We start from the raw sequence: 25,725 nt of genomic DNA, 5'->3' as shown, positions 1-25,725 counted from the left end.
TCGGAAACTCCTTAAAACCCACCTCTGCCGTCAGGCATGGGGGAATTGAAACATCTCCCCCTTGCCCATGTAGTTTCTGTGTATGATTCCACTGTGTGCTTGTTTTTTATATATTGGTGTTTCTTTTGGATTTTTTAACCTAAAACTGTAATTTAGATGGCTAAATATTAGATTTGTTACTATGTATTGTTTTTTACCATTGTTGTGAGCCGCCCCGAGTCTACGGAGAGGAGCGGCATATAAATCCAATAAATCTAATCTAATCTATTATTATTAATTAGATTTGTATGCCGCTCCTCTCCGTAGACTCGGAGCGGCTCACAACAAAATTGTGGCACGCTTGGCATCGGCTTGCCATCACGGGAGTAGGGGGTAAAAGTTGAAATGTAAGGATCCACTCTTGAGTCACTACCAGACTCTGTACTAGTATCATCATCTAAGCCCCAAAACTTTACCCTTAGACTATCCACTGTTGACTTCTCCCGATTCCTAAGAGGTCAGTAAGGGTCATGTATATGTGTACCAGTGTGTCTTCCGTTCCCAGTCCTAATGTTTCTTTGTTTTTTTACTAGTTTCATGTATATAAATACTGTACTATTATTTCTAATCCTTTTCTCTAATTTTTTCTTTTACTAGTATCATGTATATAAATATTATTATATCTTAAACATACTTGACAAAACAAATGAATAAAATAAAATAAATAAATAAAATAAAATGAGTCGGCAAAGCACTATTAAACTATAAAAACTGCTGTCCACGCAGCCCAATCCTAGACTGAAGTACAGGTAATCCTCAACTCAACCAGCATTCGTTTAACATTTTTTCAGTACCAAAAAAATGCAGTTCTCACACTTATGACTGTTGAAGCATCTCCCCGGTCAATCAAACCTTGGCTGCTTGGCAGTCGACATGTATTCACAATTGTTGAAGCATCCCGGGATCCTGGGCATGTCATTTGCAACCTTACTAGGATGACAATTCTGACATTAAGAAAAGACAATGGAGGAAGCCAGATTTGCTGAACAACTATACGATTTGCTTACTACAGTGGTGGCGAACCTGTTTTTTCTCAGGTGCCGAAAGAGCACGACTGCCCATACCCATGATTCAATGCCTGGGAAGGGCAAAAACAGCTTCCCCCGCCCCCCTGGAGGCCCTCTGCAGGCTGGAAATGGCGTGCTTCCCAATTTCTGATGGGGCCAGTAGGCTCATGTTTCGCCCTCCCCAGGGTCCAAACTTTGGAGTCCAAAGTCTTCCTTGGAGCCCAGGGAGGTTAAAAACGTTCTCCCCCATCCCACCCAGAGGCTCTCTGGAAGCCAAAAATGTCCTCCCAGAGACTCTGTGCAAGCCAAAAATCAGCTGACTGGCTCTACCTAAGAATGCCTCTGCTTACGAACTTTTCTAGATAGGAACGGGTGTTCAATATTTTTTTGCCTCCTTTCAAGAACCATTTTCGACTTACAAACCCGAGCCTCTGAAACTGCAACCGGAAAAGGCAGGGAGAAGCCTCCATGGGGGCTCTCTATGAATCTCCTGGGAGGAAACAGGGCCTCTACCCTCCCTGTGGTTTCCCCAATCGCACACATTATTTCCTTTTACATTGATTCCTATGGGGAAAATGGCTTTTCTACTTAAAAACCTGGTCACAGAACAAATTAAGTTCGTAAGTGAAAAGTCAGGACTCCGGTAGTTTAAATCAAACTGATTTATTCATGGCAAGAGAGATTACAAAACACTGGAACGGTAGATTTGCCGGAATGAGGGCAACAGCTAACCCGTTGCCCTTTTATACTCTTTTTAACGCGGGCTTTTCCCAACTGACACACATTTAACTTTCGCGGCTATTTTCTGAATAGCCGCGTCTTAACCAATCGCAGATTTTCTGCGAATATTTTTAAACAAACACAACACCCCTCCCTCTTTGGCTGAGACCATGATTACGTGTTAATCCACGTCACATAGTCCTGCAAGCGGATTGGTGGCTTGACAGATCTCTGGGACCTGCGCAGTTCATTTTGCTGGGAGCTGCTTGCCTGGACGGCTGGCTCCGTTGCTCCGCTAAGGCTAGTCTCTGACGGGCCTGGTTGCGATGATGCATTTTGATCTTCGCCGGCCGCCAGGGGCAACAAGCAGCCATCGCTGGAGTCTCGAGGTGGTTCTGGTAAGTCCTCTATTGGTTTGTCTACAGTAGGCAAAATGTCTGGGTTAGTCTTCATTCTCTTGCGTAGTTGGTCGACATGCCGATGCCAACTGCGCCCATCTGTTAATATTACGATGTATGTTTTTAAACCTGTTTTATCTAATACTGTTCCATCTTTCCATTTATCGTTCGAATCATAGTCTTTTGCATAAATTAAATCCCCGATGTTAAACTGTCTCTCACTTTGTACTTTTATTTCTTTTTGGTCATTCTGGTAATTTGGGTGAATTCTGTCTAATTTAGAACGGAGGTTTCTGCCCATTAAAAGTTCTGCCGGGCTTTTGTTTGTGGACGCTGACGGCGTAATATGCTGAATGGTTAAAAATTCATCAATTTGTTGTTGCCAATCTCCTAATGGTGCTTTGTTTAATGCTTCCTTTGTGGTTCTAACCATTCGTTCTGCTTGCCCATTAGCTTGGGGAAAATGAGGTGGAGTGAGCACATGCTTTATGCCCTGGTCTGCAAGAAATAGTTCCATTTGACGGGCTGTTAACTGAGGCCCGTTGTCAGATACCAAAATATCTGGAATACCATGTGTGGCAAACATTTTCCTTAATGCCTTTATAGTTGCGCTAGTAGTTGTGGATGCCATAAGTTCAATTTCCAGCCACTTGGAGTATGCATCCACAACCAGTAAAAAGGATTGGCCCCTGATTGGTCCTGCAAAGTCAATATGTATTCTAGACCAGGGCCCTCTTGGTGTTGGCCACTCTGATGGTGTGACTTTTGGTGGGTTGGGTCTTGTTCTCTGGCAGGGTACACAACCACCCACCCATGACTCTATGTCCTTGTCCAACCCTGGCCACCATAAATGACTTCTGGCAATAGTTTTCATTTTGACTATTCCTGGGTGACCTATATGCAATAACTGCAATGCTTGCTTCTGTAAGGATTTTGGAATAACAACCCTGTCTCCCCATAATATACAATCTTTTAACACATTTAATTCAAACTGTCTATTCTTAAAAGGTTGAAATTGGTTTGGTTGTTGTTCAATTGGCCATCCTTTTAATATCCATTGTTTAATATATTTCAAAATTGGATCTACTTGTGTCTGATTGGCTATTTCTGTTGCTGTTAATAACGTTTGTTTACTAGTTTCAATTAATAAAACGCTTGAGGCAGGGGCTGGATCACTGACTAATTCTGTTTGGGGGCACCTGCTTAATGCATCAGCATTTCCTATCTCTTTCCCCCCCCTGTGGATTAACGTATAATTATAAGCGGCTAGAAAAATAGTCCAACGAGTCATGCGAGGGGAAAGAAAGGCGGGAGTTTGTTTGTTTCCCGCCAAAATGCCTAAAAGTGGTTTATGGTCGGTGACTAACGTAAAGGGCCGACCACAAAGATAATAATGAAATCGTTTAACTCCAGCGACAAGGGCTAACGCCTCCTTGTCGAGTTGGGAGTAATTCCTTTCAGCTGCCGAAAGAGTTTTAGAATAATAGGCTATTGGGGCTTCTGTGCCGTCCGGAAAGTTATGGCTGAGGACGGCTCCTATGCCGAACGGTGAAGCGTCGCAGGTTAGGGACAAGGGCATAGCTACATTATATTGTACTAAGACACTGTTGGAGGAAAGTAAATTTTTTACTGCTGTGAAAGCGGCTTGTTCTTTTGGTCCCCACGTCCAGGCAGAGTCTTTCTTTAGGAGGTTATGAAGCGGTTCTGCCACCGTCGCTTTCTGTTTAAGAAAGACGGAATAAAAGTTAAGGAGTCCTAGGAATGCTTGTAAGTCTGTCTTATCTGAGGGGGTGGGGGCATTTCTTATGGCATCAACTTTGTCATTTGTGGGGTGAATTCCGAAACGATCAATTGTAAAACCCAAGAATTCTACTTTGGGAACGGCCCAAGAACATTTGTCTGCTTTTAAATGGAGTCCTGTTTCTTTAAATTTAGTTAAAACGCGCCTGATTCTGTCCCATAACTCAGATTTGGATGTGGCTGATATTAATACATCGTCGAAATATGGAACGACCCCAGGAATATTATTTAAAATGCGTTCCATCAGACCCTGAAAGATACCTGGGGCGGTAGAGACTCCAAACTGGAGCCGGGTGCATTTGAAGGCACCTCTATGAGTTACGATTGTCTGGGCCTCGGAGGTGTCTTGATCTACGGTAAGCTGTTGATATGCCTGTGCCAGGTCCAACTTCGCGAAGATGGACCCATTTCCTAAGGTGTGCAAGAGTTGTTGCACTACTGGGATTGGGTAGGCATTATGCTGTAGTGCTTTATTAATCGTGGCTTTATAATCTGCGCAAATTCTAATAGAGCCATCCGGCTTAACGGGCGTTACAATAGGGGTTTCCCATTTGGCATGATCAGTGGGAATTAAAATGCCCTGAGCTATCAATTTGTCCAATTGTTCATCCACTTTAGGCAAAAGTGGAATGGGAATTCTGCGGGGCTTTAATCGGATAGGCGAAATATTTGGGTCCAGATTAAACGATATGGGGCTGCCTGTATATTTACCCAGAGTGCTAGAAAAAACTTCGGGAAATTCCTTCAACAAATCCTTTGGGTCAAAAGAGTCACATACATTGTTAACCCCTGAAATTTCAATGCCTAAAGGTTGTAACCATCTAAGTCCCAGTAATGTGTGTTTAGGACCGTCAACCACTAACAGAGGTAAAAACCCTTGAAATTTTTTAAACACAATAGGAACATTTAAGCATCCTAATACTGGAATTGAATGGCCCTGAAAATCACTCAAACCCGGTTCCCACGGTTGTAAGTCAGTTTGTTTTACACGAGGTAAATATAATTTAAGTTTTTCCCAAGGCATTATGGAATGTCTGGAACCGGTGTCTAATTCCATTTGGCAGGGGTGGCCGTTGAGGAAAAGAGAAACAAATAGCTTGTTTTCCGCAGTGGGGAAATTGCAGTTTACGGAAGAAGGGGAGTTACCTCGTTGGGTAGAAGAGGGCGAGTTGTCAGCCGGGCGGGAAACGTTGCGTGAAAACGGTGGTCGTCGATTCCTTGGTGAAAAATAGGGTCGTTGGTTTTGCTGAGTTGCTGGAGTTGGGTTGGCGGCGCGGCAGACTTCAGCGATGTGGCCGCGGCGCTGGCAACGGCGGCAATAGGCGTCCTTGAAATGGCAGCGAAAACGAGGGTGATTTCCGTTGCAGCCGGCACATCTGTCTGCACGGGAGGCTTCTTTGGCGTCATGGTCGGAGGCTCTTCGGATTTGGAGACAGGTGTCGTCTGGAGTAGCGGATTCCGAGTGTTTTTCATCAGGAGAGCAGGCGTGCCAAGGTGATTCATCAGGAATGTGATGAACGGTTGAGGTTGCGCGTTTAATTTCGGCAACAGATGTTTCAGATACCTCGGAGGCTTTTGCTGCCTTAAGAATGTCTTGGAGAGAGGCATCCTCATCAACTAAGTATTTCTTCTGGAGCGTGATATTGGTTAGACCGAAAATAAGGCGGTCAATCAATTGTTCCTCTGGATCCTTGTATTTGCACTTCGGGAGGAGTGCGCGTAGCCGAGTTATAAAATCGTTGGTGGATTCTCCGTCCGCTTGCCTCATCTGGGCGAATTGATGGCGGTATACGCGGACAGGAGTCGTCGGCTGGTAATGAGCGGCAAGTTTTGCTTGTAGAGTTGACCATGCGACGGTTTCCAGGGTGTCTGGGTCAACGAGTGTAGAGGCTAGGCTGTAGACTTCTGTGCCGCAATAAGCGAGGAATATAGCTTTCTTCCTCTCGTCATCGGCGTCATGTAGATTGCTCGCTTTCAGGAAAAATGTGAATTTGGACATATACGAGGTCCAAGCTTCCGTCTCGGAGTTGAATACAGGCGGCGGTGGAGCCATGGCCGAGTTCATGGCTGCGTTAGCGGGAGTTCGACCTCCTCGTCGCCACTGAAAAGTCAGGACTCCGGTAGTTTAAATCAAACTGATTTATTCATGGCAAGAGAGATTACAAAACACTGGAACGGTAGATTTGCCGGAATGAGGGCAACGGCTAACCCGTTGCCCTTTTATACTCTTTTTAACGCGGGCTTTTCCCAACTGACACACATTTAACTTTCGCGGCTATTTTCTGAATAGCCGCGTCTTAACCAATCGCAGATTTTCTGCGAATATTTTTAAACAAACACAACAGTAAGTAGAGGTACCACTGTACTGTTCCTGTGCAAGAATATGTCCTTTAATATTCTAATGACTGTTGTTAGATTCCTATGCAAATCCTAGGCGTTTGTCTAAATTAATCTTGTCAACCTAATTGCTTATCTGGAGTTTCTGTCTGGCCCAGTCCTTCTGAATGGATTACCAAATCTGCATTTCTAAAAGCTCGGCTCCTCAATTTCTGCTTCGGGCAGGGAGACTGCTGCTGGTTTCTCTAAGAGGGTGGGTGGGTGCTGACTTTTGTTGTAAAATGTTGTAAAATGTGGCATGGCTCCCTTAACAACTGCCTTGCTTAGTAATGGAAATTTTGGGCTCAGATGTAGTACGTCAAAGACTATTTGTGTTGCTTCTGTATAGGACAGTGAATGGCAGACTTTTTTCGGGTGTCGAAAGAGCGTGGGTGTGCGTTATCATGCATACACAAGTGCCAGGGGTGGGCTGCTGCCTGGACGGGGCGAACGCAATGGGGTACAGAAAATGGAGCTGCACCCCAGGGCACCCTATTTGCACTGAAATATGTTGAAAGAAAATGCAGGGCGTCCTGCATAAGCCATGCCCACAGTGTGGTAGTAGAAATGTTGGTAGCTGTTCACTAACAAGTTCACTAACATTCAATGTCTGGGGAACGCAAAAACAGCTTCCCCCACTGCAGAGGAAGCCCTCTGGAGGCTGGAAATGGCCCAGGAGGCTCGTGGTGGGCCCAGGAGACTCGTGTTTCTCTCTCCCTACACTCCAAAGGCTCCCCTGGAGCCAGGGGAGAGTTAAAACACCCTCCCTACTCCACCCCACAGGCTCTCTGGAAGCCAAAAATGCCCTCCCAGAGTCTCTGTGCGAGCCAAAAATCAGCTGACCAGCACACACATGGACATTGGAGTTGAGCTAGGGCACTTTGAAAACTGTTCGGAAACTTCAGATCGTGCAGAATGCAGCTGCGAGAGCAGTCATGGGCTTCCCTAGGTATGCCCATGTTACACCAACACTCCGCAGTCTGCATTGGTTGCCGATCAATTTCCGGTCACAATTCAAAGTGTTGGTTATGACCTTTAAAGCCCTTCATGGCATCGGACCAGAATATCTCCGAGACCGCCTTCTGCTGCACAAATCCCAGCGACCGATTAGGTCCCACAGAGTGGGCCTTCTCCAGGTCAACTAAACAATGTCGGTTGGCGGGCCCCAGGGGAAGAGCCTTCTCTGTGGCAGCCCCGACTCTCTGGAACCAGCTCCCCCCAGAGATTAGAACTGCCCCTACCCTCCTCGCCTTTCGCAAACTCCTTAAAACCCACCTTTGTCGTCAGGCATGGGGAAATTGAGATATCTCCCCCGGGCCTATACAATTTATGTATGGTATGCTTGTGTGTATGTCTGTTTAATAATGGGTTTTTAAAAATATTTTAAACTGTAAATTATTAGATTTGTTATAAACTGTTTTTATTGTGTTGTGAGCCACCCCGAGTCTATGGAAAGGGGCGGCATACAAATCTAATAAATAATAATAATAATAATAATAATAATAATAATAATAATAATAATAGCTTGCATGCCAGCAGATATGGCTCCGTGTGCCACCTGTGGGACTCATGCTATAGGTTTTCCATCACTGGTATAGGACATGTTATGCAAATCAGCTGGATAAACACTCTGATTCACTCCCTCCATGAATGTTGCCAACTAGCTTTTTTATAGTTAATTAGGCACACTGGTTTCAATACTGTAGTTAATTTTCTTCTACCACATCAAGTTTTTTCTCTATACCTTATGTATATATATTATATAGTTGATAAGGCAACACGAGCATCAAATTGCAAATTTTACATAGCCATCTTGCTAACTTCCCAGAAAATCTTGGTGCAGTCAGTAATGAGGTTGAGAGATTCCACCAAGATTTGAAGGTCATGGAGGCACGGTATCAAGGTAGATGGGATATACATATGATGGCTGACTATTGTTGGAGCATGAAGCAAGAACACTCCAGAAAAAGCTATAAGTGATTTGTTTTTTACCTTAATATATATAATTACCATTTGGTAAAAAACCCAAGTACAGTGGTACCTCAAGATACGAACCCCTCGTCTTACGAACAACTCGAGATACGAACCCGGGGTTCAGAAAAAATTTGCCTCTTCTTATGAACTTTTTTCGTGTTACGAACGCCAAACCTGAACTTCTGGGTTCGGAGTTCGGGAGGCTGCTGGGGAGCCCCCCGGCTGTTTTAAAAGGTGACAGCCGAGCTGGGGGGCTTCCCAGCAGCCTCCCGAACTCCGAACTTTTGCCGAACTTCCGGGTTCGGGGTTCGGGAGGCTGCTGGGAAGCTCCCAGGCTGTTTTAAAAGGTGACAGCCGGGCGGCAGCGTTTTTTTGCGGGAGGGGTTTTTTGGTTGCACGGATTAATTGACTTTACATTGTTTCCTATGGGAAACAATGTTTCATCTTACGAACCTTTCGTCTTACGAACCTCCCCCTGGAACCAATTAGGTTCGTAAGACGAGGTATGACTGTATTTGTATTAACACAATTTAACTTGCAGTAACTATTATAGCCTTTATATGAATAAAATTATTCTTTGTAAGCAGTATATTTGGCAAATTTTTACCTTTCTTTCCTTTCTATGCACAATTCGTATGACTTTTGAGGGCATCCTGTAGCTTAAAAGGTTGACGTGATAGACAAAAACTGTGGTTATTTTTGGATCCAGAGGCCAAAAGCTAATTGAAAACAAGTCACAGATTTAAGACAACGAAATTGCTGTTCCCCAGTGTTATTTGTTGATCTCAACAGCAATGCAGAGTCTCCGTATGTCCATACTGCTCTCACCCTGCTGGTCTTTCGTAAGGCCAGGAAGACCTGGTTTTGCTGGCAGGCCTGGGGACCATAAATCTTTGATGGCCAACTGTATGAATGATGTGCATGTATATGATTGTGACTGTCTTTTTTATAATAACTTTTTTCATGGGGTTTTAGTTTTAGATAGTTTTAGTCTCAGATAATGTTCGACTTCTTTTTATCATTTTGTATATTTTTAGGCATAGGGGGATTAATCTCCCCCCTCCTTTTTTGCTGACCTTACTATGTTTATTATGTTTTTTGTTTAGTTGGACTGAGTGTGTATGACTGTGTAATAGATAAGTTTTTATAATGTATTTTTAAATTAGTTTTTTCAATTGTTTAACGTTAGATTTGTATCTATATAGAATAGAATAGAATAGAATAGAATAGAGTAGAGTAGAATAGAATTTTTATTGGCCAAGTGTGATTGAACACACAAGGAATTTGTCTTGGTGCAGATGCTCTCAGCGTACATAAAATAAAATATACATTTTTCAAGAATCATGTGATACGACACTTAATGATTGTCATAGGGGTCAAATAAGCAATGAAGAAGCAATATTAATAAAAATCTTAGGATATAAGCAATAAGTTACAGTCATACAGTCAACATGGGAGGAAATGGGTGATAGGAATGATGAGAAAAACTAGAAGAACAGAAGTGCAGATTTAGTAGAAAGTCTGACAGTGTTGAGGGAATTATTTGTTTAATAGAGTGATGGTGTTCGGGAAAAAACTGTTCTTGTGTCTAGTTGTCTTGGTGTGCAGTGCTCTGTAGCGATGTTTTGAGGGTAGGAGTTGAAACAGTTTGTGTCCAGGATGTGAGGGGTCAGTAAATATTTTCACTGCCCTCTTTTTGACTTGTGCAGCATACAGGTCCTCAATGGAAGGCAGGTTGACAGCAATTGCTTTTTCTGCAGTTCTGATTGTCCTCTGAAGTCTGTGTCGGTCCTGTTGTGTTGCAGCACCAAACCCGACAGTTATAGATTGTATTGCTATTGTGTTGTGAGCTGCCCCGAGTCTTCGGAGAGGGGCGGCATAGAAGTCGAATTAATAATAATAATAATAATAATAATAATAATAATAATAATAATAATGCCATGATGGCTAACCTAGGGCATGCAAGGCTTTCCCTATGTCAGCTCCAGTGCTGGCAAGCTGATTTTCGACCATCCGAAGAGTGGGAGGGAAGTCATTTTTGCCTTCCCCAAGCTTTAGAAAAGCCCCCAGGAGCCTGTGGATGTTGAGAAAAGGCCCAACGGCCCAACTGGAAGTTTATTTCTGAACTTCTGGTAGGCCCATTGGGTCTGTTTTTCGCCATCCACAGGCTCTGGAAGCTTTCCTGAAGCCTGGGGAGGGCAAAAAAACCAGCCAACCAGCCTACCAGAAATCTAAGAGGCTTCAATTGGGGGGGGGCAGCATAGGGAGGTTGTGCACATGCATGGGGAGAGGGCAATTACATGTGCCCTTTTGGCACCTGAGCAAAAAAAGGTTCACCATCACTGGGATAGAACTTGGGGAGGTGGGTGACAAATTTTAATAAATGGCGCAACTCACATCTCATACAAGACACAGGGAAACTCATCGCAAATCCTGCAAGTATGTAGTCCTTGGTCTTTCTCGTGTGCTCTGAGAAGTTTTGAAAAGGTGCAAAGTTTTGAAACAAGTACAAAGTGGATTTTTTAAAATGAAAAAATTTGAATTGCACATGCAGGATACAGGTTTTGAAAGAGTCACCTTCCTGCCGATACTCTGGAAAGCATGTCATTTTCAAAATATGGTGCCACTACCAGCCTGCTCCTCAGCACTTTCTGCAGAGAGATGGGGAAAAAACAAAGGGGAGGTAAACGCCCAGAGTAAAGGATGTGCCCACACCTGTCTGAAATGACATACAGATGTGGAGCTGGTTACATCCACTCTCTGTTCATCTTACTGAGCACTGGAAAAAGCAGTTGACAAACCGCATCAGATTATATATTTCTTTAAACTGCTACAGGTTGTTTTCAAAGGGGAAAACATTATGGTTTAGGTAAGGACAAAAGAAACCTATATTTTATGTGATTAGGTACAAGATGAAGGCAACATATTGGAGCAGAAAGATGCCAGCACATGTTTTCCCTGATATCTGTATCTGTATCCATCCATCCCTATCTATCTAACTATCTATCATCTCTCTCCCCCCCCTCTGTCTCCCTCTGTCTCCCTCCCTCCCTCCCTCCCTCTCTATCTATCTATCTATCTATCTATCTATCTATCTATCTATCTCTATCTCTATATCATCTCTAGCTATATCCAGTAATGTGCTGCTGTCCCCATGGGCGGGAACGCAGTGGGGTAGTAAGTTTATGCACTATTTATTGAATACTTAACAGTTTGTTTATTGCTTTTCCTTCTCTAGTATCTTAGTATGGCCCTTAATAACTTTTAAAATAGGAAATAATTAAATAGTATGTTTTTACCCATAAACGCTTTAATCATTTTAATCATTAGTTAAAGAAAATTGAGCTACTTGCCTAATCTGTTATCATACGGAACCTCGTGGGTTCAGAACAAAACCTTAAAATGTTACTGTGCTCCTCAACAAATAATGCTGTCTATGATTTGTCCTTTTTGTGGTTATTCCAATAATGTGACTTAATCAACTGAGAAAGAGTCCAAGCACCTATTTGAAAACTAATCTTGGTCGGTAAGCCACTCCCACCCAGTCACATGACCTTTAACTGCTGTTCTGTTCGGGATGTATGTGACCCGAAACAAAGTTTGAGACCCTGTAAGTTTAAGACTCTGCATATCTGAAACTTGAAATTTCATGACTCTGCGTCATTTGAGGGGTTCTTTCTATGAGGGGTTTTTTTTGGGGGGGGGGGCTTAGTTTTTGCTGGGCAAAAAAAGTCACGCTTGTACTGTTCCTGGGTCAATTTGACCCAGACTAAAAATGGTTTATTTTAGCTACTTAAATTTAAGTTTTTGAAAACCTTTTTCACTGGTATACTGATTTGGACATTTCTGAACACAATGAAATGAAAAAAAATAATGCTTTTTTTTTATTATTTTGCTCAAAAAAGCCCCCCCCCCCTCATCTGTGTGCAACTTAGATCAGAGTTTGAAATTTGTTTCTAATCAAATACGGACATTGAAAACAAAAAGAGAGGGAGGATATTGCCAGGCATAGGAAAGCGACAATATTTCAGGAAAGGCCATTTCCCAGACTGTAAGAAAGTGTCCTCTATGTTTTTCTGGAAGATGCCCTAGTGGTTATTTGTCCAAGAACCTGGAGGTTAAGAGTTTGACAAAAATACCTATTGTGATCTTTTGAGTGGGGTGAGTTCCAGTTTTTTTGCCTGTCCATTTTGCCCCAACCTTAGGAAAGCACTTCAGAACATCTTTGAGTTTAGGATAGGATAAGGTAGGATAGGATAGGATAGGAATTTTTTATTAGCCAAGGAATTTGTCTTTGGTGCATATGCTCTCAGGGTAGATAAAAGAAAAAAGATACATTTGTCAAGAATCATGAGGTACAACACTTAATAATTGTCATGGGGATCAAATAAGCAATGAGGAAATAATCAATATTAATAAAAATCTTAAGCATACAAGCAACAAGTTACAGTCTTACAGTCCTAAGCTGAAAGAAATGGGTGATAGGAATGATGAGAAAAAAACTAGTAGTAATAGTAGTGTAGACTTAGTGAATAGTTTGACAGTGTTGAGGGAATTATTTATTTAGCAGAGTGATGTTCTGGTGTCTAGTTGTCTTGGTGTGCAATGCTCTGTAGCGACGTTTTGAGGGTAGGAGATGAAACAGTTTATGTTCAGGATGCGAGGGGTCAGTAAATATTTTCACGGCCCTCTTTTTGACTCGTGCAGTATACAGGCCCTCAGTGGAGGGCAGGCTGGCAATTGTTTATTCTGCAGTTCTAATTATCCCCTGAAGTCTGTGTCGGTCTTATTGGGTTCCAGAACCAAACCAGTGATAGAGGTGCAGATTACAGACTCAATGATTCCTCTATAGAACTGTATCAGCAAACTCAATACGGATGTTCTAAGTCAGGGATAGGCAAAGTTGGCTCTTCTATGACATGTGGACTTCAACACCCAGAAATCCTGAGCTAGTACGATTGGCTCAGGAATTCTGGGAGTTGAAGTCCACAAGTAATAGAAGAGCCAACTTTACCTACCCCTGTTCTAAGTAATATTTTGAACTTGGGGCTCCTTGCATGAATCAGATGGGCCTCATCTAATGGTGGCAGTTGACTGAATCTGTGCCGACTCAAAAATTTAGGAGCTGGGATAGGAGATCACCAGAAACATCTTGACAGAAGGCTAGCCTGGAATAGCAGTCGTCTGGGAGTAGGTAAAAATGGCAAGCCATCCCTGCAATCCAGAAGATTCCAAAGCAATTATATCCCTATAGTCTACTTGAGCCAAGATTGACTTGAAGGCATCTTTATTATTTTGTTTGTCAGTGGCAAGAATGTGGGAAGCATTCCAATTTTCCACAAAACAGCATTGTGCTGTTGAAATAGCAGTTTTCAGGCATCATTGCCAGAGTACTAGAAACAAATTATTTTCAAAAGCAACCAAGGGTAGATTTTGAGGCTTTTGCCGTTTCCTCATGCTGCCATTTATAGGCCTTGAACCTACATTCAACTTCAGGTTGGATTGCGACAATTAAACCACAGCTAACATTTGAACACTCTAAGCCTTCACTCACCTGACGAGTTGCAGCTGGCCAAGAACCCTTCCACTTTATACCAACATGTCTGAATAACTGTGGGGACAACTATCTCCATTGCTGTCCCCATTCTCTGTTGTTGTTTTTTTCTGAATGCTAACCAGGCATATTATTATTATTATTATTATTATTGTTGTTGTTGTTGTTGTTGTTGTTATTGTAGTTATTGTTATTATTGTTATTATTGTTGTTATTATTGTTATTATTGTTATTATTGTTATTATTGTTATTATTGTTATTATTGTTATTATTATTAATTGGATTTGTATGCCGCCCCTCTCCGGAGACTCAGGGCGGCTAACAGCAATAATAAGACAGTGTACAGTAATAATCCAATAATAAAAATGATTAAAAACCCATTAATATAAAAAACCAAACATACATACATACATGCCATGCATAAAATTGTAAAGGCCTAGGGGGAAAGAGCATCTCAATTCCCCCATGCCTGGCAGCAGAGGTGGGTTTTAAGTAGCTTACGAAAGGCAAGGAGGGTGGGGGCAATTCTAATCTCTGGGGGGAGTTGGTCCCAGAGGGCCGGGGCCACCACAGAGAAGGCTCTTCCCCTGGGTCCCGCCAAACGACATTGTTTAGTCGACGGGACCCAGAGAAGACCCACTCTGTGGGACCTAACTGGTCGCTGGGATTCGTGCAGTAGAAGGCGATCCCGGAGATAATCTGGTCCGGTGCCATGAAGGGCTTTATAGGTCATAACCAACACTTTGAATTGTGACCAGAAACTGATCGGCAACCAATGCAGACTGTGGAGTGTTGGTGTGACATGGGCATATTTAGGGAAGCCCATGATTGCTCTCCAAGCTGCATTCTGCACGATCTGAAGTTTCCGAACACTTTTCAAAGGTAGCCCCATGTAGAGAGTATTACAGTAGTCGAGCCTCAAGGTGATGAGGGCATGAGTGACTGTGAGCAGTGATTCCCGGTCCAGATAGGGTCGCAACTGGTGCACCAAGCGGACCTGGGCGAACGTCCCCCTCGCCACAGCTGAAAGGTGTTTCTCTAATGTGAGCTGTGGATCTAGGAGGACGCTCAAGTTGCGAACTCTCTCTGAGGGGGCCAATGATTCTCCCCCCAGGGTAATGGACCGACAGATGGAATTGTCCTTGGGAGGCAAGACCCACAGCCACCCCGTCTTGTCTAATATTGTTAGTGACAACATTAAGCCTGGAAAATTCTGATTCTATTCTTCTTTCCCTGGGGTAAATCAATCCGTCTTACAAACAACCCATTTTTTTCTGAAAGTATAATGCTGATCTAACATGCAAGGAGGTGATTTATAGACATTATTGCAATAATATAAAGTTAATGTACAAGTATGTTGGTGACCTCTTCTATTGCTGTTCCTCCTTCTCCAGATCCCAAGAAACAGCGGATTACTTGACTGAAGACTTGCTCCAGGTGAGGCATGGGATTTCATCTGTGGGCATGTGCTTACCTGTAGCCCTGTGCTGGCAGAGAAGGCGTCACTTGTCTTAGAAAGCAGTTTGTTTGCTCTGTGTGTCTGAGTCACAAGACAATCTTGGACTGGAATCATCCTATCCCGATACAATCCAGGCCTACTAGTAAGCTATGCCGTGCAAGCTGAGTACAATAAGACTCCATTGGGTGGGGGAGAGAGATGATGCAGAGTGTTCATGAAACAACTCAGACTAGCAAAACTTTACAACATGCAAAGCTGCCGATGTACTTTGAACTGGGTCTCTCTGCCCTTAAATTAGTTTTGAAAGGCAGTGAAGAGGCTTTCAAATGGATGGGTCTTCTTGCCATCACTCACAAGACATCCTAAAGTCATTGGGCCTTTGTTTACTTAATTGGGGATTTTCTGGTGTAAATGCCTGGGGGAGGGGGCACAATATTCATAATTTTATGAATACCATAATTTTATTCAGCATAAAATTCTGACAATGAGAAAGGTAGCTACATAAATACAAATGATGACTGGAAGAGCCACAGATGAAGGTAACGTACATATTTTAGTTGCAATCTTCATTGGTTGCCGATCAATTTCCGGTCACAATTCAAAGTGTTGGTTATGACCTTTAAAGCCCTTCATGGCATCGGACCAGAATATCTCTGAGACCGCCTTCTGCCACACGAATCCCATCGACCAATTAGGTCCCACAGAGTGGGCCTTCTCTGGGTCCCGTCAACTAAACAATGTTGGTTGGTGGGCCCCAGGGGAAGAGATTAGATTAGATTAGATTTATTGGATTTATATGCCGCCCCTCTCCGCAGACTTCTCTGTGGCGGCCCCTACTCTCTGGAACCAGCTCCCCCCAGAGATTAGAACTGCCCCTACCCTCCTTGCCTTTCGTAAACTCCTTAAAACCCACCTTTGTCGTCAGGCATGGGGGAACTGAGATATCTCCCCCGGGCCTATACAATTTATGTATGGTATGCTTGTATGTAAATCTGCTTAACAATGGGGTTTTTTAAAAAATATTTTAAATTGTAAATTATTAGATTTGTCATAAACTGTTTTATTGTGTTGTGAGCCACCCCGAGTCTACGGAAAGGGGCGGCATACAAATCAAATCAAATCAAATCAAATCAATAAATAAAAGGAGAAGTTGATCAGACTATTATGGGTATGCTTTCAAAAGCGGCTGCATTTTTTGTAACTCCAGCTGTGTCATTTTAATAACAAGACAATGTATTTTAAGCACTGCTTGAGTCCACGAATAAATATTTGTGTTTTATCTAATGTGTACCTTACCCAACTCCTAACAACTGAGCGTCTCGGTATAAAATGAGATTACAACAATAGCCAGTTAAAAATGATTTAAAGAAACAAAATTGTAATTGACAAAGTGGCCATGATGAAGGAAGTATGCTCACAGAAGCAATTTGTATGTATTTATATACAGTATGTGTGTGCGAGTGTGTGTGTGTATATATGTGTGTGTGTGTTTGTGTGTGTGTATGTATACCGTGTTTCCCTGAAAATAAGACATGTCCTGATAGTAAGCTCCACAGGGCTTTTCAGTACATGTGTTGAAATAAGCCCCGCCTTGAAAATAAGCCCCCCCCCAAATACTTTCCGGCAAAAGGGGGGCACATGCCAGGAGCCGCTTTCTCCAATGGACACTCTTTTGGCCAGGAGAGTGAGAGCAAGCGAGAGGCAGGTGCGCATACACCCCGTGGAACTAGCTTGGCTCATCTGGGCTCTGCCTACGTCAGTTCAAAACACGCTCCTGTTTGCAAGCCCACAGTCGCAGGGCTTGAGAAGCAGACGTCCCATGTAGGATGCACGTCTCGTGCCCCGTCCCTCTCCGCTCGACCTGCCAGCCCCAAATTCTGCCCCACCGTGAGACACACTTTCTACGTTCCTTGGTGTTAGGTTTAGGTTAGGTTAGGTTTATTGGATTTATATGCCGCCCCTCTCCGCAAACTCGGGGCGGCTCACAACAATAATAAAAAACAGTACAGTACATAATACCAAATCCAATGCCCACAATGTTGTGTCCAGGTAAGCCTGTTCTAAAAGAAAACATCTCGTGAGTTTGAGAAGTTTGATTGAACTTGTGAAACGTTTTCTTTTAGAACAAGCTTCCCTGGACACAATGCCGAGAAACACAATGGAGGTACAAGTGTCAGATAGGACACATGTCTTGCGGCCCAGCCTGCCTCCTGCCTCCCAAAATAATAACACACACACACACACCAATAATAAGGCCAAGGGCATTTGGGGGATGTCAAAAAATATAACCCCGTCTTATTTTTGGGGAAACACGGTGTGTGTGTATGTGTACACACGCAAACACACATACACTTACACTATGTGCATGCATAGAAAATGGATTTCTCCTTATTTCTTCTCCCCTAACTGTTCCACTTTCATTTTTTTTAGGTTGAACAGAGAATTGAACCAGTCAAAAGGGCAGCGCACAATGTGCACAAGAGGCTTGTGGCTTGCCTCCATGGGCAATACGGGGTGGAACTGGACAAACGGGTGGTAAATCTCATTCTTACTTTTTTGGGGTTCGTATGACGAGGGATTCATATCATGAGGTACCACTGTACTTCTAAGTAGGTAGTCAACGGGCACCATACTACACTTATCACTTGTTCTCCCATTATTTATTTGAGTAAAACATGAAATTTTCAGTCCTCTGGACATTTATATTCTGTGCACCTATCTCAGCATAAATGACGCTAATTCATACTCTCTGACCCATATCTTGCTATTTTTATTCATAAGGTAGGATCCTTAATTTAGACATTGCCTGGAAACCAAAATGCTGTTACCCACATTTCAGTAACTAGGAGATAAAGCCAGTATACACACACGTAATACTGCTCACAGGATTCAATCATTGCCCCCCAAAAATCTAACATTACTTTAAGATAAGGTGTTGATGGTGAGAAACATTATTACCTCTTAAGTCAATAGAAAAGAAATAGAGGAAAGTTATATCACTATGAGAGTCCATAATGTAGGGAAGAAATTAGAAATTTAATAATTGTAAAGTCCAAATGTTAGCTGGTATAGGTATTTTCCTTGTCTGTCGCTTGTCTTATTTTCTCATTTTTTTTTTCCACAGAAAAAGTTACCTTTGATGGCATTATCAGTCGCCATGGCTGAAAGTTTTAAGGAATTAGACACGGATTCCAGTCTTGGGTAAGAATTCTTACATTTTATGAGTGAAAGACCACATTGTGTTCTTCATAATTGAGGAACATACTGTATATAGTCTAGTTTGTTATATCTGAGGCTTCTCTAAAGTTCATCCCCACTACGGATCACAAAATAATATTATCTTTCTCAATTTGGAAATGGTCTTTGCATTAGTATCCTGACAGAACTGGTTTTGTTTGTTTTCTGAAAAAAAATAAAAATATTGTTTTTCTAGAGCAGTATTCTTTCCAGCATCTGTGTAATTTATATTAACCTTAAAATCCACTCGTACAGAAATATATGGCAAGTTGAGTCTCCTCTGTCTCCCTTGTCTATTTTATTTATTTATTTATTAGATTTGTATGCCGCCCCTCTCCGTAGACTCAGGGCAGCTCACAACAATAACAAAGACAATGTAAGAACAAATCTAATAATTTAAAAAACACTAAAAACTCAATTAAAAGCAAGTATACACACAAACATACCATGCATATACTGTATAGGCCCGGGGGAGATGTCTCAGTTCCTCCATGCCTGACGGCACAGATGGGTCTTAACTTTACGAAAGGCAAAGAGGGTGGGGGTAGTTCTGATCTCCGGGGGGAGCTGGTTCCAGAGGGTCGGGGCCGCCACAGAGAAGGCTCTTATCCTGGGTCCCGCCAAACGACATTTTCCTCCACCATATGCTTTTCCTGTTGGCCATATATTTTAAGAACCATGCCAACTATGAAATCTGCATTAGGCTATATTTTGTACTTTGGGGATTACTTTTTGTCCAGCAATAAGGTGGTACATGAGAAAGCATCAGAAACACAGACAGGGTCCAGTTTTCACTAGGTGAAATCCAAGCTACACTTCTGTGATGGGTGGGTATTGGTTTGGGGGGGGGAGAGGGGTTGGGATGACTTCATAGCAGTTTTTGACTCCTAGTGATTATCTGGACATGTCTCTGAAATTTTCTTGGCAAGATTTCAGCAGCGGGTACCATGCCTGCTTCCTAGAGCTAAGAGTGTGTGATTAGCCAAAAGTCAACCAGTTTGCTTCGTGCTTAAAGTGAGACTAGAACCCATGATCTCCTGGTTTCTAATCTACTGCCTTAATCAGTACACTCCAAATTGGTTCCTACACTTCCATTAGCAGAAGCCATTTCTGGGTGTTGAGTGGGAGGAAGGCCATATCCCTTTCCTCTTGCACAGGCTTATACATGCCTTTAAATCTGTTTCAGAGAAACTCATATTCTTCCAGAGCAATTGTAAGATCACATTAGAGAAACATCTTTCAGCTGTGGCGAGGGGGGCGTTTGCCCAGGTTCGCCTGGTGCACCAGTTGCGGCCCTATTTGGACCGGGAGTCACTGCTCACAGTCACTCATGCCCTCATCACCTCGAGGCTCGACTACTGTAATGCTCTCTACATGGGGCTACCTTTGAAAAGTGTTCGGAAACTTCAGATCGTGCAGAATGCAGCTGCGAGAGCTATCATGGGCTTTCCTAAATATGCCCATGTCACACCAACACTCCACAGTCTGCATTGGTTACCGATCAGTTTCCGGTCACAATTCAAAGTGTTGGTTATGACCGATAAAGCCCTTCATGGCACCAGACCAGAATATCTCCGGGACTGCCTTCTGCCACACGAATCCCAGCGACCAGTTAGGTCCCACAGAGTTGGCCTTCTCCGGGTCCCGTCAACTAAACAATGTCGTTTGGCGGGACCCAGGGGAAGAGCCTTCTCTGTGGCGGCCCCGACCCTTTGGAACCAACTCCTCCCAGATATCAGAGTTGCCCCCACCCTCCTTGCCTTTCGTAAAGTTCTTAAGGCCCATCTCTGTCATCAGGCATGGGGGAACTGACACATCTCCCCCAGGCCTATACAGTTTATACATGGAATGTTTGTGTGTGTGTTTGCTTTTAATAATGGGGTTTTTAGTGTTTTTTAAATTATTAGATCTGTTTTTTACATTGTTCTTGTTATTGTTGTGAGCCCCCCCCCCCCGAGTCTACGGAGAGGGGCGGCATACAAATCTAACAAATAAATAAATAAATAAATACATAAATACATAAATACATACATAAATACATAAATAAATAAATAATACACAGGAGTGACATGAAGATGAGAGTCTCGTCACACAAGTGCAAATCTGCTAGTGCAGCCTTAAATTCTACTGCTCATAATTTAATTGGAATTATTTGCCCTGCTAGCATTCCCTTGGCTTCCTCTTTGCAGTGTCACAAAAGAGCAAAGGGCAGACGTTTTTCCCCAGTAACAGACACACGAAGTGTTTTTTTATAGGAAAACCCACAAGTAATATATGAATGTTGCATTATCAACTGAAGCTGAGCCACAATGACCTGAAATTGCAGAACAGTCTTTGGAGGTTTATCAGTGTCAAGTGCATATGTCTGCTACTCAACAAGCATTTTATTTAGAAAATGAATATGAGGAATGAAGTTACTGGTTGCATAAACTGTCTTGTATCTCCAATCATACAAGTAATTCCAAATTTTGGAGAGTATTTCTTTGGGAATTATACTCAGGTCTCCACCTTTTATTCTTTTTGGTTGGAAAGAGTTGTGATTTTGCCCCATTTAAACTAGATTTTTCAACTGTTTATTCTTGCTTTTAGTAGTCCTTTAGTATATCTTTCTGGGCAAAAGGATGGACACAAATTAAAGTATATCTAGTAATAATTGCAGAGGTTAGAATTGTGGCAAATAAATGATTTAAAAAATGGTCCGATTTGATGTTCTCGATTCCCATTGCACATGACTTGCAATGTAATATTTATTTATTTATTTATTCATGTGTCAAACAAGTATAGGACAGTAGTATATATAAACATAACATAGGAAGTAATGTTAAAAGAAGACAGTAGGACAGGGACGGTAGGCACAATTATTATTATTATTATTATTATTATTATTATTATTATTTATTGGATTTGTATGCCGCCCCTCTCCGCAGACTCGGGGCGGCTAACAACAATGATAAAAAACAACATGTAGCAATCCAATTTAATAAAACAATTAAAAACCCTTATTATAAAAACCAAACATACACACAAACATACCATACATAACTTGTAATGGCCTAGGGGAAGGAATATCCTAACTCCCCCATGCCTGGCGACAAAGGTGAGTCTTGAGTAATTTGCGAAAGACAAGGAGGGTGGGGGCCGTTCTAATCTCTGGGGGGGAGTTGATTCCAGAGGGCCGGGGCTGCCACAGAGAAGGCTCTTCCCCCGGGCCAGCCAAACGACATTGTTTGGTTGATGGGACCTGGAGAAGGCCAACTCTGTGGGACCTTATCAGCCGCTGGGATTCATGCGGGAGAAGGCGGTTCCGGATGTATTCTGGCCCAATGCCATGTAGGGCTTTAAAGGTCATTACCAACACTTTGAATTGTGACCGGAAACCGATCGGCAGCCAGTGCAGGCTTATGGTATGGTATGCTTAGAAAAGGGGGAGGTCAACATATATCTAGAAAATGCTGGATTTGAGAAGAAGCAAATGTTGAAGTATCCAAACCTGGAAGCAAAAGAAGAAAAACTATATTTATATGTTAGTCTACAGAGGTTTTCAATTCTTTCTTCTCTCCTCCTAGGAAAGCTCTAGAAATGAGTTGCTGCATTGAAAGTATGCTGGCCAGGATCCTGGCGGAGTTTGAAATGTCACTCGAACAAGATGTCCTACTACCCCTAAATAAACTGAGTGAGGTATCTTTAGTCTCAAATCAAATCAAATCTTTACTACAGTCAGAAACTAGTATAATCTTTCATCTCTTTTCCCTTCACTCCTATTTCCATGTTTACTTAACCCCAGCATTTTCACAATTTGTCCAGCCACAGTTCAATTCATGCAGTAAATTATTGTTAAACAATTTGATGATGGAATGCTTCAGGAGCCCAGCCATATTATTATTATTATTATTATTATTATTATTATTATTATTATTATTTTTATTATTATTCATTAGATTTGTATGCCGCCCCTCTCCATAGACTCTAAGAAAAGGCTTCAAGTGTTATTAACCTAATACTACATAGCTTCTGCTCACTAACTAGAGCATACAAAGTCTTCACCAGACCAATCCTAGAATACAGCTCATCTGTCTGGAACCCACACCGCATTTCAGACATAAATACTCTAGAAAATGTCCAGAGATGCTTTACCAGAAGAGCCCTCCACTCCTCCACGTGCAACAGAATTCCCTACGCAACTAGACTTACAATCCTAGGTTTAGAAAGCTTAGAACTATGTCGCCTTAAACATGACCTAAGCATAGCCCATAAAATTATCTGCTCCAACATCCTTCCTATCAACAACTACTTCAGCTTTAACCACAGCAACACACAAGCACACAATAGATACTAACTTAAAGTAAACCACTCTAAACTTGACTGCAGGAAATACGACTTTAGCAACCGAGTAGTTAATGCATGGGACTCACTACCTGACTTTGTAGTATCATCACCTAACCCCCAAAACTTTACCCTTAGACTATCCAGTGTTGACCTCTCCTGATTTCTTAAGAGGTCAATAAGGGCCATGCATAAGTGCACCAACGTGCCTTCCATCCCCTGTCCCAATGTTTCTTTTTTTTACTAGTATCATGTATATAAATTTATTTATTTATTAAATTTATTTATTTATTAAATTTGTATGCCGCCCCTCTCCGTAGACAAAGATATTATTATATCTTTGTATACCACCAATACGTACTTGGCAAAACAAACAAATAAACAAATAGAATAAAATAAATAATAAATAAGCAAACGCTGTTGCAACTTTGGAGCTATGGGAACTTTGATAGCAATGTGTACAAGAAAGAACAAAATCAAAAGGTTGCTTAAATTGTGTAACGCGGCTCACAGCTATAGGTAAGGATCAATATGCACTGGAAATAATTACTTTGTCACGCTTGACATTCTAACTTAAGCAAAATCAGGAAACAGACATTTCCTGTCAGGGTGCCCGAAGAAGATTACTAACTGCTTCTGTCATTCAAATGAAAGAAAAGTATAGTAGGTAAGAAGCCACCCAAAGCCTCAGGAAAGCCAAACCCATTCTCAGTCATTGGAAGCACACTGAATGCCTTTATATACCAATCACTCAACTCAACATTCCTCATGAAATGATTGTTGTAAGAAAAATTGGAAGAAAGACTGCTATGTATACAGTAGTCCCTCGCTATACCACGCTTCACCTACTGCGGCTTCACTTCATCGCGGGTTTTCAAGAAATATTAATGAGAAAAATCATTTGCGGATCTTCGCTGGTTCGCGGGTTTCTGAGGAAGTCGATCGGCAGATTTAAACAGCCCGCCGAACTCGATCGGCAGGGTTTTTTTAAAAAAAAAATCTAAAATTGTAAATACTGTATTTAAATACTGTATCTAAAATAAATACTGTGTGGGAAGGGTTTATAAACACTTAAAACAATGAAAACTTACCAAACAATTACAATATAAATACTTAAATAAGTACTATCAGTCGATAAATTCCCGATCGCGGATTTCACCTATCGCGGCTAGGTCTGGAACGTAACACCAGCGATAGGTGAGGGACTACTGTAGTCCCTTGATCTGGAGGAAAGATAGGATATAAATCAGCAGTGGGTGGCTACCGGTTTGGCCCAGCTGAGCGAATCATTAGTGGCAGCAGGAGGAGGCTCCGCCCACCCACCCACCCAGGAAGAAGCATCGCGCACACTAGCAAATAAAGAAAAATCTAACTATGGTGAAAATTCTCATACAGAAGGATCCTAAAAAGCCAGAAGGCCCTACATCCACCCAAGAAGATTCATTGTAGAGTCCTTAAGAAGAATCCACTGAAGAATTTGAGAATCATGATTAAACTGATCCCATATGCCAAAACTATGAGGCGTAACATTATTCTGCGCCATGCTAAAAATCACGAACTCAGAAAGGAGGAGGCAACGAAGGGGAAAGCAAAGATCCAAGTGGCAGGTGCTGAAAAAAGTGAAAGTACAGCATAAAAAGAGAAATTCTGCACTTTTATGATTCAATGCTCCAAAGGCCACAGGTTACCCATAATAAAAAATATATCCAGTAAAAAAAAAAAGAAAGAAAAGAAAATTCTCATACAGAGTCCTTGGAAGGACTCTCATAATATTAACATTAGAAAAAGAATAAAATCCTGGAAACATAAGAAATAGGCTATTTTATATGAATTACAAACAAACAGGATCTTAAATTAATGCCATTTCCCCACTAGTCACTGCAAGAATTTTCTACTGCCATCCATCCATCACTGAAGTGATATAAAGATTATTATTATGGTTGGTATCACAGTCATTCAGATGTTTAAACTGGACTTGGCATTTTTATATACTTACTGAGTCCTTCCCAAGTACCCAGGAAAGGCAGGAAGTTGTTGTTTAATAATTAAGTATCATTGCTCAACACTCTCGAAAACGTCCAAAGGTACTTCACCAGAAGAGCCCTTCACTCCTCCACTCGTAACAGAATACCTTACGAAAATAGACTAACTATCCTGGATCTTGAAAGCTTAGAACTGCGACACCTAAAACATGATTTAAGATCATATGCTGCAACGTCCTTCCGGTCAATGACTACTTCAACTTCAACAGCAACAACACGCAACAGATTCAAACTTAACATCAACCGCTCCAAACTTGACTGTAAAAAATATGACTTTAACAATCGAGTTGTCGAAGCGTGGAACTCATTGCCAGACTCAGTGGTGTCAGCCCCCAGCCCCAAACATTTGTCCCTAAGACTCTCCACAATTGACCTCTCCAAGTTCCTAAGAGGCCAGTAAGGGGCGTACATAAGTCCACTGATGTGCCTATCGTCCCCTGTCCAATCTTCTTTCCTTATCTCATATATCATATATTTTCTCTCCTTTCCTCCAACCTCTCTTCTTTCTTACTTTCTATCATTATAAATATTACTTAATGTCTATTCTCCTTCATATGTATTGTATATTGGACAAAGAATAAATAAAATAAATAAATACATTGCAGATATCGTTCCAAGTAAAACTGCCTTTTGCAATTAACCCATCAAGATTTTTTGTCAATGCTGACAGTGTACAAGTGGTGCTCCAGATACTTTGGGATTGCACTCAAGATGCTATTACTATTGGTATTTTCTTTTCTTTTGCTACTGTTGTTCTACTTTTATTTATAGGTCTTTGAATTTTGTGACTTTCTCA

General features: G+C 41.9%; 1 protein-coding gene across 1 annotated transcript in view; it reads left to right on the top strand.

Annotated features, from left to right (window-relative positions):
* SH3BP1 (SH3 domain binding protein 1) overlaps positions 1–25,725 on the top strand; it is a 50,455-nt gene that overhangs the window by 5,555 nt on the left and 19,175 nt on the right. Inside the window, exons 2-5 of the mRNA XM_070754817.1 lie at positions 15,263–15,305; positions 17,758–17,862; positions 18,452–18,528; positions 22,131–22,242. Of these exons, the coding sequence (XP_070610918.1) occupies positions 15,263–15,305; positions 17,758–17,862; positions 18,452–18,528; positions 22,131–22,242 (337 nt within the window). The remainder of the gene's footprint in view (positions 1–15,262; positions 15,306–17,757; positions 17,863–18,451; positions 18,529–22,130; positions 22,243–25,725) is intronic.

This window comes from Erythrolamprus reginae, chromosome 6 (assembly GCF_031021105.1).
Source record: "Erythrolamprus reginae isolate rEryReg1 chromosome 6, rEryReg1.hap1, whole genome shotgun sequence".
Taxonomy (NCBI): domain Eukaryota; kingdom Metazoa; phylum Chordata; class Lepidosauria; order Squamata; family Dipsadidae; genus Erythrolamprus; species Erythrolamprus reginae.
The sequence above is the reverse complement of the archived record's forward strand: the minus strand, read 5'-3'. Positions and strand labels throughout refer to the sequence as shown.